The sequence below is a fragment of the Ranitomeya imitator genome, chromosome 3, assembly GCF_032444005.1.
Source record: "Ranitomeya imitator isolate aRanImi1 chromosome 3, aRanImi1.pri, whole genome shotgun sequence".
Taxonomy (NCBI): Eukaryota; Metazoa; Chordata; class Amphibia; order Anura; family Dendrobatidae; genus Ranitomeya; species Ranitomeya imitator.
In genome coordinates this window covers 542,199,741-542,215,898 of record NC_091284.1, presented here as the reverse complement: position 1 = coordinate 542,215,898, position 16,158 = coordinate 542,199,741, and the positions used below count along the sequence as shown (strand labels likewise).

At 48.1% G+C, this 16,158-nt stretch overlaps 1 protein-coding gene across 2 annotated transcripts in view; it reads right to left on the bottom strand.

Annotated features, from left to right (window-relative positions):
* Positions 1-2,840: 2,840 nt before the first annotated feature.
* Positions 2,841-16,158, bottom strand: part of LOC138670471 (uncharacterized) — a 42,739-nt gene continuing 29,421 nt past the window's right edge. Inside the window, exons 2-3 of one of the 2 annotated variants that reach the window (XM_069757852.1) lie at positions 4,513-4,641; positions 2,841-3,572 (exon numbers count right to left, since the gene is read on the bottom strand). In XM_069757852.1, coding sequence (XP_069613953.1) covers positions 2,980-3,572; positions 4,513-4,641 — 722 coding nt within the window. In that variant the 3' untranslated portion in view covers positions 2,841-2,979. The other variant, XM_069757851.1, reaches the window with a different exon arrangement.

Here is a 16,158-nt window from a genome sequence, read left to right as displayed (position 1 = left end):
TAGTATTTTTGAGGGGCGTTTTTTGGACACATAAAAACGCATGCGTTTTCATGCGTTTTTTTTGGGCCAAAAAATACATTGGAGTCAATGGAAACGCATGCGTTTTTTTGTGCATGCGTTTGTTTGCATTAAAAACGCATGCGTTTTTATATTAAAAAACCAGAAAACACACTGATATGCCACCCTACAACATAAAGGTGATAAAGGGGATCCTAACCCTAACCCTAAAGGGATCCTAACCCTAACCCTACAGGGATCCTAACCCTACCCCTAACCCTAAAGGGATCCTAACCCTAACCCTAAAGGGATCCTAACCCTAACCCTAACCCTAAAGGGATCCTAACCCTAACCCTAAAGGGATCCTAACCCTAACCCTAACCCTAAAGTGAGCCTAACCCTAACCCTAACCCTACCCCTAACCATAAAGGGATTAGGGTTAGGGGTAGGGTTAGGGGTAGGGTTAGGATCCCTTTAGGGTTAGGGTTAGGATCTCTTTAGGGTTAGGGTTAGGGTTAAGATCCCTTTAGGGTTAGGGTTAGGATCCCTTTAGGGTTAGGGTTAGGGTTAGGATCCCTTTAGGGTTAGGATTAGGGTTAGGATCCCCTTTATCACCTTTATGGTGGAGGGTGGCATATTAGTGTGTTTTCTGGTTTTTTAATATAAAAACGCATGCGTTTTTTTGTGCATGCGTTTACATGCGTTTTTTCACCATGCGTTTTTTTTCCCAAACGCATGCGTTTAAAAACGCAAGTGTGAAACCAGCCTTACTTTGCGTTTTTGGTGGTCAGGGGTACATCAAAATGCATAGCTCCCAACCGTCCCTCATTGTGCGGGACTGTCCCGGTTTTGATGCTTTGCCCCGCTGTCCAGCACGGGATGCTCTGCTTCCCGCAGACAGCAGGAGAAGCAGCCGACATGCCCCCTTGTGTTAAGCCACGCCCCTTCCCCTGCAGTCTGTTTTTCTTCCAGTGTGCGCGGTACAGCTCAGAGGGAGAGAGAGGGGACATTTTTGAGATATGTGTCACCCCCCTTGTGTTAGGCCACGCCCCTTCCCGTATGTTCCTGAGTGAGTCTCCAGTGTGCGTGCGGTACAGAACTTCAGAGAGGGTGACACTGAGAGGGGACACTTCTGTTCTTTCAGGTACATAAGTTACAACACAGTCAGTCACCACCTCCAGGGCTTATCTGCCAAACACACAGCCCTGGGTGCCGCAATAAGCAGCAGACCAGTAGACTGCTGAGCTAATCATGCCTGGCTAGTAAACTAATCGTGCGTGGAATGAGTGGGGCTGAGCAGGGTGGGGTGGAAACACTCACAGCCTCCTCTGTTACTGGCCTCTGCTGCTGAGATTGCAGATTGACGTATCAGGTATGGAGAAGTCTGTGCAGTTAGCCGTGTGTGTACGAGGTCAGGTGTATGGAGGGGAGCTAAATGTGTTCGAGGTGTATGGAGCGGAATCGTGTTGTGTATGAGGTGTACGGAGTGGAGCTAAATGTGTACGAGGTGTATGGAGCAGAGCTGTGTGTGTAAGAGGTGTATGGAGCAGAGCCTTGTGTGTATGAGGTGTATGGAGCGGAGCTGTGTGTGTACGAGGTGTATGGAGCGGAGCCGTGTGTACGAGGTGTATGGAGCGGAGCCGTGTGTGTACAAGGTGTACTGAGCAGAGCTGTGTGTATGAGGTGTACGGAGCGGAGCTAAATGTGTACGAGGTGTATGGAGCGGAGCCTTATATGTATGAAGTGTATGGAGTGGAGCTGTGTGTGTATGAGGTGTATGGAGCGGCGCTGTGTGTGTGTATGAGGTGTATAGAGTGGAGCTGAATGTGTACGAGGTGTATGGAGCGGAGCTGAATGTGTACGAGGTGTACGGAGCGGAGCCGTGTGTGTATGAGGTGTATGGAGCGGAGCCATGTGTGTATGAGGTGTATGAAGTGGAGCTAAATGTGAACGAGGTGTATGGAGCGGAGCTGTGTATGTACAAGGTGTATGGCGCGGAGCCTTGTGTGTATGAGGTGTATGGAGCGGAGTCGTGTGTGTACGAGGTGTATGGAGCGGAGCTGTGTGTGTACGAGGTATACGGAGCAGAGCCGTGTGTGTATGAGGTGTATGGAGCGGAGCCTTGTGTGCATGAGGTGTATGAAGCGGAGCCTTGTGTGTATGAGGTGTATGGAGCGGAGCTGTGTGTGTACGAGGTGTATGGAGTGGAGCCGTGTGTGTATGAGGTGTATGGAGTGGAGCTGTGTGTGTACGAGGTGTATAGAGCGGAGCTGTGTGTGTACGAGGTGTATGGAGCGGAGGCGTGTGTGTATGAGGTGTATGGAGCGGAGCCGTGTGTGTATAAGGTGTATGGAGCGGAGCTAAATGTGTACGAGGTGTATGGAGCGGAGCCGTGTGTATGAGGTGTATGGAGTGGAGCTGAATGTGTACGAGGTGTATGGAGTGGAGCTGAATGTGTACGAGGTCTATGGAGTGGAGCTGAATGTGTACAAGGTGTATGGAGTGGAGCTGAATGTGTACGAGGTGTATGGAGCGGAGCGGAATGTGTACGAGGTGTACGGAGCGGAGCCGTGTGTGTATGAGGTGTATTGGCCTACCGCCTCAACGCATTAACCTAACTATCCCTGTGTGGCCCATAAAAAAAACAAAACAAAAAAACATAATTGGGTTCCTCATATCATGTTCTCATACACTTTACGCAGTTAATAGCCCTCTGTGTCTGTACTGCTACAGACTGCTACGACCCATGACCGTTTGCTCCCATTAAGTGAACACACAACAGTTATCAGAACTTTAAAACTTTTATTGGGAAATATGCTCATAACATTTCCATCTTTTCCTTTGGGTAAATATTTTTGGTCGCAGCTTAAACCGGCAATATCTGCCAACAAATGGGGTGTAGGGAGATTACTGCCATCCGGTCTCCCAGGCAGGTATCTTCACCACCAACAAAAACTCCACCCTTCCGCCAAGGAGGAGCGACTATAGAGAGCTACGACCCCCCCACGAATGCATCGCCTGAACCACCCCTTCTCTAATACCATTGAGGAAAATATCTAGGCCCGCCTCGTTCAAATGGACTCCATCTGGAAGTAGAAAACTGGAATTGTCCCCTTCCAGCCGATGGTGCCGAACAACTACACCATTCTTAAATCTTACGAAACGTGATATCCTCTGGTTCAGCGTGCGTCTGGATCTCTCCATAGCATTCAATTCCCTGGCACTCCGCCAAACCAGCCTTGGGATAACCTCGGACCAGACTGGGCGCATCGACTGGAAGAAACTCGGGAACTTGTCCATGTCTGATCTGATCAGCGTAGGTAGCTCAGCCAACGGAGACGAAGCCAGGTCATTTCCTCCGGCATGGATAACCACAATGGTGGGGGATGAGGCCACCCGTGCAATGTGAACCATCTCCGGAAGAACTTGGGACCACATCATGCCTCTCAAACCACGCCATAACACGTCGACATCGTTGAAGCCCAAGGATCGCCCTCCTGGGCACAATTCGGCGCGGCGAGCAGCCCAATAGATGTACGAGTGACCCACTATCCAGACGCTGGGTCGCACCCCATCTAGGAATAAAATATACAGTTAGCGATAATCAATAAATCAACAACCCAAGGAAGTACCCCCAATGATACTGAAACTGTTCCGTATGTCATAGAACCGAAACCACTCAAACTTATAACAACAAGTCAGGCCTGATGTATCTAGTAAAGCAGCGGGATTTCCATCTACCCACCCTTTGAATCTCTGATTCAAGCAAACCCGCTCTAGATGCTTCTGTTGCTGCACCTATCCGAAATGAGTGAGTCCCAAATTTCGCCGCAGGCATTCCCAATCGTGACAATACGCGTCTCAATATAGCTAAAAATTGGCCCGACACTAGGGGAAGCCCATTCTCATGAATGAAAAGCTGGGAACCATCCTTTCTCACCCGCATGTATTCCTTTATTAACACTAATGGGCAGATGTCCTTGTTGATGGCAAATATTGGGAACCAAGTTCCCCTACCTTCCTGATCAGTTTTGGACTTACATATTCTAATCCTAATACCATCCTCACAAATTAGTATGTCTTCTCGCCTGAGGCCACCCGGTTTATTCAGAGCCGTAGGTACAATCTCACTGACCCGCATGGCCCCAAAGAATGCTAGGCCAAAAGCCGCTGACATTAGCGCAGCCTCGTATTTAGAATCGCACACAGATTCCGAAGCCTTAACCAAGCTCACTAGCAAATCGAAGGATATAGGACCCCTGTTATCACCATGTTTATCCGCTCGTCGCCAACCTTTCAATAACTGACTGACTAGGAAATGTTTCGTGGAATCTGGCCAACCTCGCAGCTTGAAATGGAACGCTAATGCAGACACACGGTTGCGCGCTACTGAGCCCGACACCCCTATGGCATGCATTTTGGATAGAAATGCCATTGTCACCTGCATTCGAGCCTCCTCCGAAGACCCCACTGGTTTGCCGTCTGCTAAAAGACACCACTCCTCCCACGCCTTACCATAGGCTTTCCAGGTTGATGGAGCTATCGATGAGCGTATTAATGGCATCAGGTCCCCAGGACATCCCAGATCGAATGTGGGCAATCCACCTCCTCCAAGGGCTCCTGAAGGCGCCGTCCCAGTAAATCCTGCGAGTAAAAGCCAGTTAATGCACCAGACACACTCTCATTGCTGACGGTTAGTGCATTTGCTTTAAACCAAACATTAAACGTTAAACATTTCAATACTATGAACCTAATTAGGTCTAGAACCTGCGGTGAAGGAGATGCTAGGTAGTTAATGGCATGCGCCCCGTCAACGGATTGAAGATGCAAGCGAATGCGCTTATTGGCCAATTGAGGACCCCAGATGTCCATGGCGACTGCCACGGGGACAAGCTCGATCAAGATAGCCTCTACGTTCCACTTCCTGGAAACCCAGAAAGCAGGCCAATTCGAAGCACACAGTTTGTTACCAAAGCGAACATAGAAACCCGTGTTGCTTGACGCTGCAAAAAACAAACCCATGTCCACGTTAGAGCATTCTGTCTCCTGAAAGCAAGTCCTACCATTGTAATCGCTGAGGAACAGCTTCCATGTGTTTAAATCAGAACGTAGGTGTGCTGTAATCCTGATTCTATGATGACGCTGTTTCACTCCTCTCGTGGCTATCATCAATCTGCGTGAGAAGATCCTGCCCGCTGGCATGACCCTACAGGCAAAATTTAAGGAACCAAGCAGCGACTGCATTTGCGTTAGTGTTACCTTACCAACCGAAATACATCCGCTGATGAGATCCAGCAGCTTGTCAATTTTCTCCTTCGGTAACCTAAATTCCATGGCGACCGAGTCAATTTCGATCCCGAGGAATGTGATCACTGGTACTGGCCCTATCGTCTTCTCAGGGGAAAGTGGGACCCCGAAATGTGCCATGGCATCTTTGAATTGGGCAAGGGCTGCGGCACATACATCTGAGCCCGTTGGCCCAACGATCAAAAAATCATCAAGATAGTGAGTGATGGCGGTTAGCCGGGTGATCTTGCGAGCGACCCATTCCAAAAACGTTGAACACCCCATGGGAAGACATGTGTCGTAATAGTATAGGTCCTCAAATTTAGCCCCTAGTAAGTGGTGACAATCCGGATGTACCGGAAGCAGCCGGAAAGCAGATTCTATGTCCGACTTGGCCATAAGGGCCCCCGGGCCAGCATTTCTGACGAGGTCAACCGCTTTGTCAAAGGAAATATAAGTGACGGCTGTTTCATCACTGGGGATACCATCGTTGACCGACATGCCCTTGGGGTATGAGAGATGATGAATTAATCGAAATTTACCTGACTCTTTTTTGGGAACTATACCCAGGGGTGAAACCCGTAAGTTAGGGAAAGGGGGGGAACTGAAAGGACCACGAAAACGACCCAACCTGATTTCCTTCCCCAGCTTTTCTGCTAATACGTTAGGTAATTCCCTCGCTGATTGTAAATTAGGGGCTGATTGTGGCTCGGGTGACCAATTAAACGGGATGAAAAAACCGTAGGAGAAACCGAAACGCAGTTGCCCCGCGGCCGATTTATTGGGGTATTTGTCCAGCCACGGCCCCATTCTTTCTACGCTCACCGGCGTCGTTAACCTCGCCTGTAGGGAGGGTTTTTCCGGAGATAGCTTTTTGGGGCGGACGTGTGCATTTTGCCACTGGGTGGGGACCTCCGCACGATGAACACTCATGTATATATTTGCAGAGCCCATAGAACTTACAGTGCCCTTCATTAAATAACCAGCACGAACCTGGTCTACGAATGGCTGTTGCTGCCGCGTTGTTGTTGGACCCGGCAGCGGGCCCGTGAAAGGATTGGGTTGATTTCTGAGCCATCATCAGGCGGAGCCATGAATCCGTGGCTTTCATACCCCAGCCCAATTGAGGATTGGCGGCCAATCGCCGGCGGAAATCATCATATTTCCACCATGCTGATCCCCCGTGGGCCTTATAGGAATTATAGATACTATCTAAGTATATGAATAGCTCGGAGCACCTTTCGGGGTGCTTTTCCCCCATAACGCATCCCAAGACCGTAAAAGCTTGCAACCAGTTATTAATGGTTTTTGCAACTTTTGGTTTACGTTCATATGTTTTATCCCCCAACCGTCTCTCTCTGTCAACCGAGTGCTGGTCCGTGGAAACCAGAGACCATATGTCAATGAAATCATTGGCCCAAATTTGTTCCTTGATGTCGCTATCCAAGTGGGCCCCTAATGGCGGGACACCACAAAATAGGCCATCCTTGTACACATCTGGGCGGGGAGGAGGAGGCTGCCTGCACAATCCCGCTGGTTGTAGTAATTTTGGATTGACATAAATCCTGTTTCCTGTAGTTGCGTTGGCTATTGTGTCTGAAAGGTTGGTGTTTGCTCTCTCCCCTCCCCATGCCCCGATAAAGGGGTACTCACCGATCGGTGCACCGGTATCCGGACCACTTGCTTCCCGTGCCACAGGAGTCATCGGGCCTTGCCGCTCCATGCGGTGTATGGACCTATGACGAGAAGACTCCTGCCTGTGTGACCTGCCTGAAGAGCTCCCTGATGAAGAAGGCGAGCGCCACCGCGAGGCTCTAGACCGTCTACTACGCCGGCTGGACCTAGATCTATACGAGCGCCGTTTGCTAACATGACGATCGCGCTTCCTACGCCCGCTTCTGCGATGCTCTCTGGGGGATGCCGATGATGACGATGATGATCTGCGCGCGGAGCGGATACCCGCACTCTGTCTATTGTCCAGAGCCGGGGTGCCAGCACCCTGAATCGAGGCCCGAACACTGGTTGCTATCAGTGATCGTGACGCTGGTGCGTCCTGGTGTTCAACTACTGCCGCCTGAGAGGGAGTAATTTGCCCGCCCAGTATTTGCGAATACGGGGTACTAAAAATGAGTGGGTAAGGTGGAAACTGTGATTCTCCCCCTGTAATAGCCTGGGAGTAGGCACTATGCTGACCTGTTGCTAGTATTATGTGAGGTGAAACCATATTCTGCTGCGCTATGGCTGCCGTGTCCGTGTTCCTATCAGTATTGGCAATAACCTCCCCCACGTTCCTTGAAAGTGGAGGAATACTGTACCTCCCTGCGGAGCCTCAGTCTCCCTTTCTGCCGTCCCCGAGTCCTGTGATGAAGCAGACGTTCCCTGTGCCCCCCCCATGTTGTTTCCTACTAAGTGCACAGCTCCGCCTAACAATGCTGGCACTTGCCGACCTGCACTCCCTCCTGTTATGCCCGGGGCAGAAGGGGAGATGCAGCTTATAACGCTCGTTGCTGACCCCTGTGTCTCCCCCACCTGCTGCGACGCGCTCCCTCCAGTCTCCCTGGTGCCCAGAGCAGAAGAAGCGCGCGCACGAGAGCTGCGCGCGCTCTTCCTTGAATAAACTGGCGGGCTCAGCCGTGTCGGAGGCCGGGTGGCTCTGTGAGAGCGCCGACCCTCCGGCAGCACCGCCTGCACCATGGCAGGGAAGGAGTCGCTCCCGGGCAGCAAAGCTGCTAACCAAGCGCTTCCTTCCCTGCCGATCCTCTCCCTCACCGCACTCTCCAGCAGGTCCATGATGCCGGCAGCCCAAACAGGTCCGGGTCCTGGGATCAGATGACGCATCGGCGCTTCCCGGCGCCAAGAGCAGGGGATAAGCCCCGCCCCCTCCACGGGGAGTTAACCCTGTATTCATCCTGGGTTCACTCAAGGGGAGATCTCATACAATACAGAGCGGGGGAGAGGCGCAGCAGTCAGGGGACAGCGGCTTAAGCCGCAGTGTCCCTAATACTTAGGCAGGTAACTGGTTCATGCAGCTTTACATGAACACCTTAGCCTTACACTATGGCTGGTCCGACTAACTAAAGCAATTGTTACTATCCACCTCTCGTGTCTCCCCTTTTCCTCATAGTTTGTAAGCTTGCGAGCAGGGCCCTCATTCCTCTTGGTATCTATTTTGAACTGTGATTTCTGTTATGCTGTAATGTCTATTGTCTGTACAAGTCCCCTCTATAATTTGTAAAGCGCTGCGGAATATGTTGGCGCTATATAAATAAAATTATTATTATTATTATGCGGAGCTGTGTGTGTATGAGGTGTATGGAGCGGAGCTGTGTGTGTACGAGGTGTATGGAGCGGAGCCGTGTGTATGAGGTGTATGGAGTGGAGCCGTGTGTACGGAGCGGAGCCGTATGTGTAAAGTGTACAGAGCGCAGCCGCATGTGTAGGAGTAGATATGTGTGGCCATTATATGGTACGAAGTATCATGTGCGGCCAATATACAGTATGGAGCATCATGTGCGGTCATTATACAGTATGGAGCATCATGTGCAGTCATTATACAGTATGGAGCTTCATGTGGGGCCATTATACAGTATGGAGCATCATGTGCGGTCATTATACAGTATGGAGCATCATGTGCAGTCATTATACAGTATGGAGCTTCATGTGGGGCCATTATACAGTATGGAGCAACATGTGTGGTCATTATACAGTATGGAGCATCATGTGGGGCTATTATACAGTATGGAGCATTGTGGGGCCATTATACAGTATTGAGCATCATCTGTGGCCATTATACATTATGGAGCACTGTGGCCATATGTGGTCATTATACAGTATGGAGCATCATGTGGGGCTATTATACAGTATGGAGCATTGTGGGGCCATTATACAGTATTGAGCATCATGTGTGGCCATTATACATTATGGAGCGCTGTGGCCATATTTTTTTGTTTATAATTATTCTTTAGGAAACAGTGTGATCAGCAGTGCTAAATGGGTGTGGTTGGGACGTGGATATGGGTGTGACTAGTTATGAATGGGTGTAGTCAGAGGGGTGGCCTAAAATTTGCCACGGCGCGCAGACTTTGTCCCTCTTTCCCATCTTCAAAAGTTGGGAGGTATGCAAAATGTGTGGGAGTATGTAGCCGCCTGCAGTGTCTGTGCGCGTTCTAAAACCTCTCGTACTCGCCTGTCTGGACCTCTCAAACATTGGCGATTCTGTTGTGAATTCTGTGGTCAAGCTCCCTCCTGTGGTCATTAGTGGTACTTCGGCTGGTCCTGTCTATGAGCTTCCTCTGGTGGATGTGAGTGGGGCTGTGGCTTCTGAGTTTCCTTCCTCAGGTGACGAGGTTAAGTCGTTAGGTGCTGCTCTATTTAACTCCACCTAGTTCTTTGTTCCTGGCCTCCAGTCAATGTTCCAGTATTGGTCTTGCTCTCTCCTGGATCGTTCTTGTGGCCTGTCTGCCCTGCATAAGCTAAGTTTTGCTTGTGTTACTTTTGTTTGCTATATTTTCTGTCCAGCTTGCTATATTGGTTTTTCTGGAAGCTCTGAGACGCAGAGGGAGCACCTCCGTACCGTTAGTCGTGCGGAGGGTCTTTTTGCCCCCTCTGCGTGGTTGTTTGTAGGTTTTTGTCCTGACCGCAAAGCTATCTTTCCTATCCTCGGTCTATTCAGTAAGTCGGGCCTCACTTTGCTAAAATCTATTTCATCTCTGTGTTTGTATTTTCATCTTAACTCACAGTCATTATATGTGGGGGCTGCCTTTTCCTTTGGGAAATTTCTCTGAGGCAAGGTAGGCTTATTTTTCTATCTTCAGGGCTAGCTAGTTTCTCAGGCTGTGCCGAGTTGCATAGGGAGCGTTAGGCGCAATCCACGGCTACCTCTAGTGTGGTATGATAGGATTAGGGATTGCGGTCAGCAGAGTTCCCACGTCTCAGACCTCGTCCTATGTTAGTAACTATCAGGTCACTTTGTGTGCTCTTAACCACTAGGTCCATTGTGGTTCTGAATCACCTGTTCATAACACGATTCCCAGCAGACCTTGGACTCATTTATTGGTTGATGTTACCACTGATCTACCTGTGGTGGCAGGTAATACTTTAATTTTGGTTGTGCTGGACAGGTTCAGTTAAATGTCACATTTCATTGTGCTACCCGCTTTACCGAATACTAACACCTTGGAGAAAATTTTCATCAGAGAGACTGTAAAATTACATGGGATCCGAACCGATATTGCTTCTGACCGGGGTGTGCAGTTTATTTACAAATTTTGGAGGGCGTTTTCTATTCGTTTGGGGATTCATCTGTTGTTCTCTTCAGCGTTTCACCCGCAGTCTAAAGGGCAAACTGAACGGGTTAACCAGATCTGGAGACCTATCTTAGGTGTTTTGTGTCTGAGAATCAGCAGTATTGGGTTACCTACTTACCTCTAGCTGAATTTGTGGTAATTAATTGTTGTCATGAGTCTACTGGCAAGTCCCCATTTTTCGGGGCATACAGGTTTAATCCTCAGTTCAGTTCAATTAATAGGAATCGTTCTTCTGGAAAACCTGAAGAATAATGGTTTTCATCATCAATTACGTCTGTGTGGCAAGAAGTTTTTGATAATTTGAGGAATATGGGGTCCAAATATAAGAGTGTGGCTGATCAGAGACATTTGGTGGGTCGGGACCTGTGTGTTCGTGACTTGGTAGGGTTGTCTTCAAGGAACATTAAGTTGAAGGCTCCCTATTGGAAACTGGGTCTCAGGTTCATCGGTCATTCTGTTGTTAATCCTGTAGCATTCTGCCTTGATTTGCCGCCCACTTTTAGGATCCATAATGTGCTTCATCGATCTCTACTCAAAAAATATATTGCATCATCGGTACCATCACCACTACCGTCCTCTCCAGCCATTGTGGATGGAAATTTGGAATTTCAAATAGCTAAGATTGTTGATACTCGCTTAGTTCATTGTCGCTTTAGTATCTGGTACAATGGAAGGGATACGGTCCTGAAAAGAGGATGTGAGTACCAGAAATTGACTTCCATGTGGCCAGGTTAAACTGGTCTTTTCTCATGTGGCACACCGTGAAAAACCCGGTTCTGAGGTTCCAGAGGTCCCTCATAGAAGGGGGATACTGTCATGGATTTAATGCGACAGAGAGGATCCTGAAGACCACAGCGTCCGATTACTAATACTCCTGCACTGATTAGAAGCACTTCACCTTCATATTAAATGGTGCGGGTTTCTTTTGGCAGTGCAGGGGTTAATCTGCTCATTTGAGAGTTCTGGGCCTTGGGTAGCACTCATTGCCACAACAGGCTTTTGCTGCATGATTGGAGGTTGTTGGTTGTTGTTATTTGAGAAGGTGTTTGGTGGATTTATCTGTGACTGTCCCTAGATTTTTGGTGTGTGATAATTCCCCTTCTTCTCATACTTTGGTTTAACCCCCAATCCTCCACTCCCTTGGTGCATTCTTCATGTTATTTGTTCGAGTATATTTGCATGATTGGTATTCTTCATTATCCCTGTTCATATTACCTTGTTAGTCTGGTTGGTGTATAATGGTAAACTACTACTCCCCTCTTCTCTGGGTAAGGGAAGGGTACAGACTGAGGGCAGATTCAGGAGCTAAGGCAAGGTATGTGGCCCCGGCGTGTTCATCATCAGAAATAAGCCAGAGGTACAGGGAAAGCTAGTGCTCCCCTAGCGTTAGGGACAGGGAAGAAGCCCCTGGTCCCAGGACCCCCGACAACAGTGTCCTGACACCACTTTTGCCCCATACAAAATAAAACAAGAAAAAATTCACATATTTGGTATCGCTGCATTCTTAATTGCTCAATCTATCAATATATAAAAAGAATGAATATGATTGGTAAATGGCGTAAGAAGAAAAAAATTCAAAATGCCAGAATTACCAGGATGCCAGGAATAAATGGATATTTATTGCCCTCCACGCCCATGTATATTCATTTCTCTTTAGCAGCGGGCACAGGAGTTAGCCAGAGCTGCCGGCTCCTGCCTCTGTGACCCGCTGCTCCTCCGATACCACTCCCCCACCTCAGCCAGAGCCAATATATCCGGACTATAAGACGCAACCCCCATTTTCCTCTACATTTTGTGAGAAAAAAGTGTGTGTTAGGCCGGGGTCACACTGGCGTATTGCATCTGATGCGAGAGCATTGGATGCAATATGCTAATGACACTCGGTTCCTGCTCGCAGCAGAGCAGGAGCCGAGTGTCATGCGTCTGTGCTCCGATTCTCTCGCACAGGGAGGATCGGAGCACAGCTGCGGAGGAGGCGGAGAAATGAATTTCTCCATCTCCTCCATTGCTGGGGTCCGCTTATAGTGTGAAGGTGAAAATATATATCTTTATACACTTTTGTACTTTTATGTTCTTATGCTGTGAAACAATAATTTTTTTCCCTTTGCTTGCTAATGCAAATGTAACTGTATTTAACATGGCTGCCAGTATTCACCTTTGCCCTAGTTTTTGTTCCTGCTAAGAAGCTACTTTCATTTCTAAAGCTAAAGTATCACTTCGTTTGAAATATAAACTTAAAGTGACGTGGAGGAAGGAGGAACCATCAGATGATGTCAGACCAACCACAAAGACTGAATACTAGATATATTGCTTAAACCCCGCCTAACCCCGCCCTCTGCACACCTTCCCCCAATGGACCATATAATGTTGTGTATAGGAAATAAAGAGTTCAGTTGCTGTGACGTTGCTACACCTTGTAGACACACGAGCATGCAATGAGATTGAGCCAGCCTTTGTCTGACTCATTCTTCACTCCGGTACCAATGCTCACATAATCTAATTTGGAATGACTGGTGAAGGAAGGGTATTGTCGTGACGACCCCGACAATTTGGCGCAACAAACGTGGGATGTGGCCGGCGATCCGAGACCCCCTGGACCCATGCCTGGACGTCTGTGGACGACACCCGTAGTGGCTGACCTCGAGGACTGATCACCCTCTAAACACGGTAAGTGGAGATCACATACTATGTACTGTATGTGTCACACTTGCTAGTGTTTCAGCCATTATTGGTTAGTCTGTGGTCTCCTTGGGTCCGAGGAGTGACCGGTCGAGTGGTGAGACCGAGCACGATCCCGTGCCACGCTTCGAACCAGCAACTGAGAGACGTCGCACTCTGCGCGTCCTCGTGTACACCACACCTCCTCCACCGGTCATTGTACTCCATTCAACCACCCTACCCATGACTATTGCCTAGTAGTGATAGAGTGAAAGACTGAGAAAGTTGTAGATTGGGGGCAGACTGTAATCACTGGTGTGCAGGTTAGGGAAAAATATTGAGCGCAGGGCTCTTTATTCATAGCACGTCGAACGCGAGGTTCCGTGTTTAGGACACAAGTGTTGTTGTCAGGGCGTAGTATTCTGTGAGTCATGTTGCGTCTCTTAAAGAAGAAGTCCGTGCCCCACAAGTTAAGTGAGGATGCTGTGGAAGTCAAGACAATAAGTAGAGTCACGGGAGGGGAAGAAGGCAGTCAAGAATGTTGAGAGGTTGTACAAGCATGTAGGATTGCCCTCGTCAGGGAGATTGCAGCTGTCTACATGGCACAATCTCATAGAGAACAAAAAGGGCATGTTGAAGGACAAAGGATTGTTAGAACAAGCGCAAGCTCATCTGCGAGTTGCGCGAGGCTTAAAGAACGAGGGATGGAAAGAGGTTGATGGAGAGGGAGGATCAGAGGATGTAGAGCCCGTGTTTGGTTATAAAATACCTCAATCATTGGTTTTTCTAAGGTGTTCTGGCATATGAATTGTGTGAAGGTTTTGTAGAAATTAATTGAGTCTGAGAACTGCTGTATTCCGTTACTCTGTGTGGATTTCCGAGACACCCGATGGGAGGGGGGAATCAAATAGCTGCGTTGTTGTTTTTCTTCTTTCTGTGTTGAGGAATGCTGTGATGTTCTTATCTGTTCTGTGTTTCTGGTATGGAGGGGGCGAGTCGCTGCGTCCTCTCGGAATTTTCTATCCTTGTGTAGTATGTGCAATAGTACAATATTGTATTGAAGTAGAAAAAATTATTGTAAGTTTAAAGTGAAATATGGTGTCATGTTTTAGAAGGAAACTTGTAAGAGATTGTTTGGTTATCAGTGTAATTGAAAGATTGGTAAAAGATTCACCTGTTTCAAGTTGAATGGTTGATATATAGCTAATTAAGGATTAATAGAGAAAGTGAATTCGGATCGGTTTTTGTTACGTTGAAAAAAAGGAAAGTTGTCTATTGCTATGACAAAAAAAAAACCTGGATGTTTTGTGGTACAAGAAGAAACTGAGAAAGTGACTGAGATTAATGTGTTGGGAAAGCAAACAATAAGAAATTTGGTACAGGGGGGCTCCCTGTTAGGTAATATGGTCCCTCCCCAGGAAATCAAGCCTCTTCTCCCGACTGTAAGCTCTGCAGCGATCTTTACTCGCTCTCTAGCCCCCATGCAGTACAAGGACACAGCTCCCTTCCTTATCAGTGACCCAGGCTCCAGCCCCCCTCCCTTACACAAATCCAGTCTCATACTCCAATATCCATTTTAACCCTATGTCTCGAAATCTCCCTTGCTATGTTAATTCTCAGATCAAGAGCTTGTTTTAATTAGAGTAGATGGCAGACCCAATAAACATACTCTCACAAAACCCATCCCTGTGGGACCCTTCCCTGAAGTTACTGCTCAGTTCGTAATCTCTCCTTCATGTCTGGTAAATTTACTGGGGGCAGATTTATTATCACAGTTCCGCTCCAGAGTATAATTCCAAGATGATGGTCAAATGGTATTTACGTTATATAACCCCTATGCAGATGAATATAATGAGATGTGTATCTTACACGCCCTTTCCCGATCAGTTTGCAAAAAAAAAATATGGGCAAGTGTCTTTAACCCTGTCAGTTAGAATATCCTTATGTCACGCTGCTTCAGTATGTGGATAATCTTTTCTTGTGTGCAGAGACAGAGCAGGAAGCCATTGTTGCCACTGTTAGCCTTCGCAAGTATCTGGCAGATCTGAACTGTCGGGTTTCGGCCTCGAAACTTTGGTTCTGCCTTGGTCAAGTGATATTTTTTGGTCACTGTCTTCTTCAGGGTGCCAGACACCTCACAGAAGAAAGAAAAATAGCCATCAGCTACAAAAGATGAGACTGAGCTCCAGCGTTTTCTTGGACTATGTACTTATTGTTGTCAGTGGATACCGGACGCATCCCGCATAATGCAGCCTCTCTACAATGCCCTGAAAGACTGTTCAAGATATGGTGATGAGTTTGGCAGATTCCACACTGGATACGCTGTTACTACAGAAGACACTGTAGTGCCCGGAGCTGCACTCCCTCCCTCCCTGTCAGGACAAGAAGCAGAATTTCAGGCTTTGTCTACTGCATGTGTTCTGGCCAAGGACAGGCGGGCTAATATATATACACGGACTCACAGTATGCATTTGGTATTGCTCATGATTTCGGAGCCCTATGAGCCAATCGAGGATTTGTTACTACTGCCGGGACTCAGTAAAGAATGCTGAAGCTGTTAAAACCCTAATGGACTCGATCAAATTACCTACCCAGGTGGCCATTATCAAAGTTAAGGGGCACGGTACTAGGAACAGTCCACAGACTGTTCGTAACGCCTTTGCGGATATGCAAGCAAAAGCTGCTGCTCTCCTACCCGTTGAACTGACCATACCAGCTATGGTGACCACACGCTGTCAGCGTAAACAGTTACAAGAAACACTGACTCTACAGGAACCTGATGATCTATGCCAGACTGAGGTTTTCTGCCGGACCCCACGAGACCGCTTAATGACAATGCAGAGAATATCTCTAAAGGAAGAAATGAAGCAGTGGAAGACTGATGGAGCACGTATGGACAATGGTCTCTGGA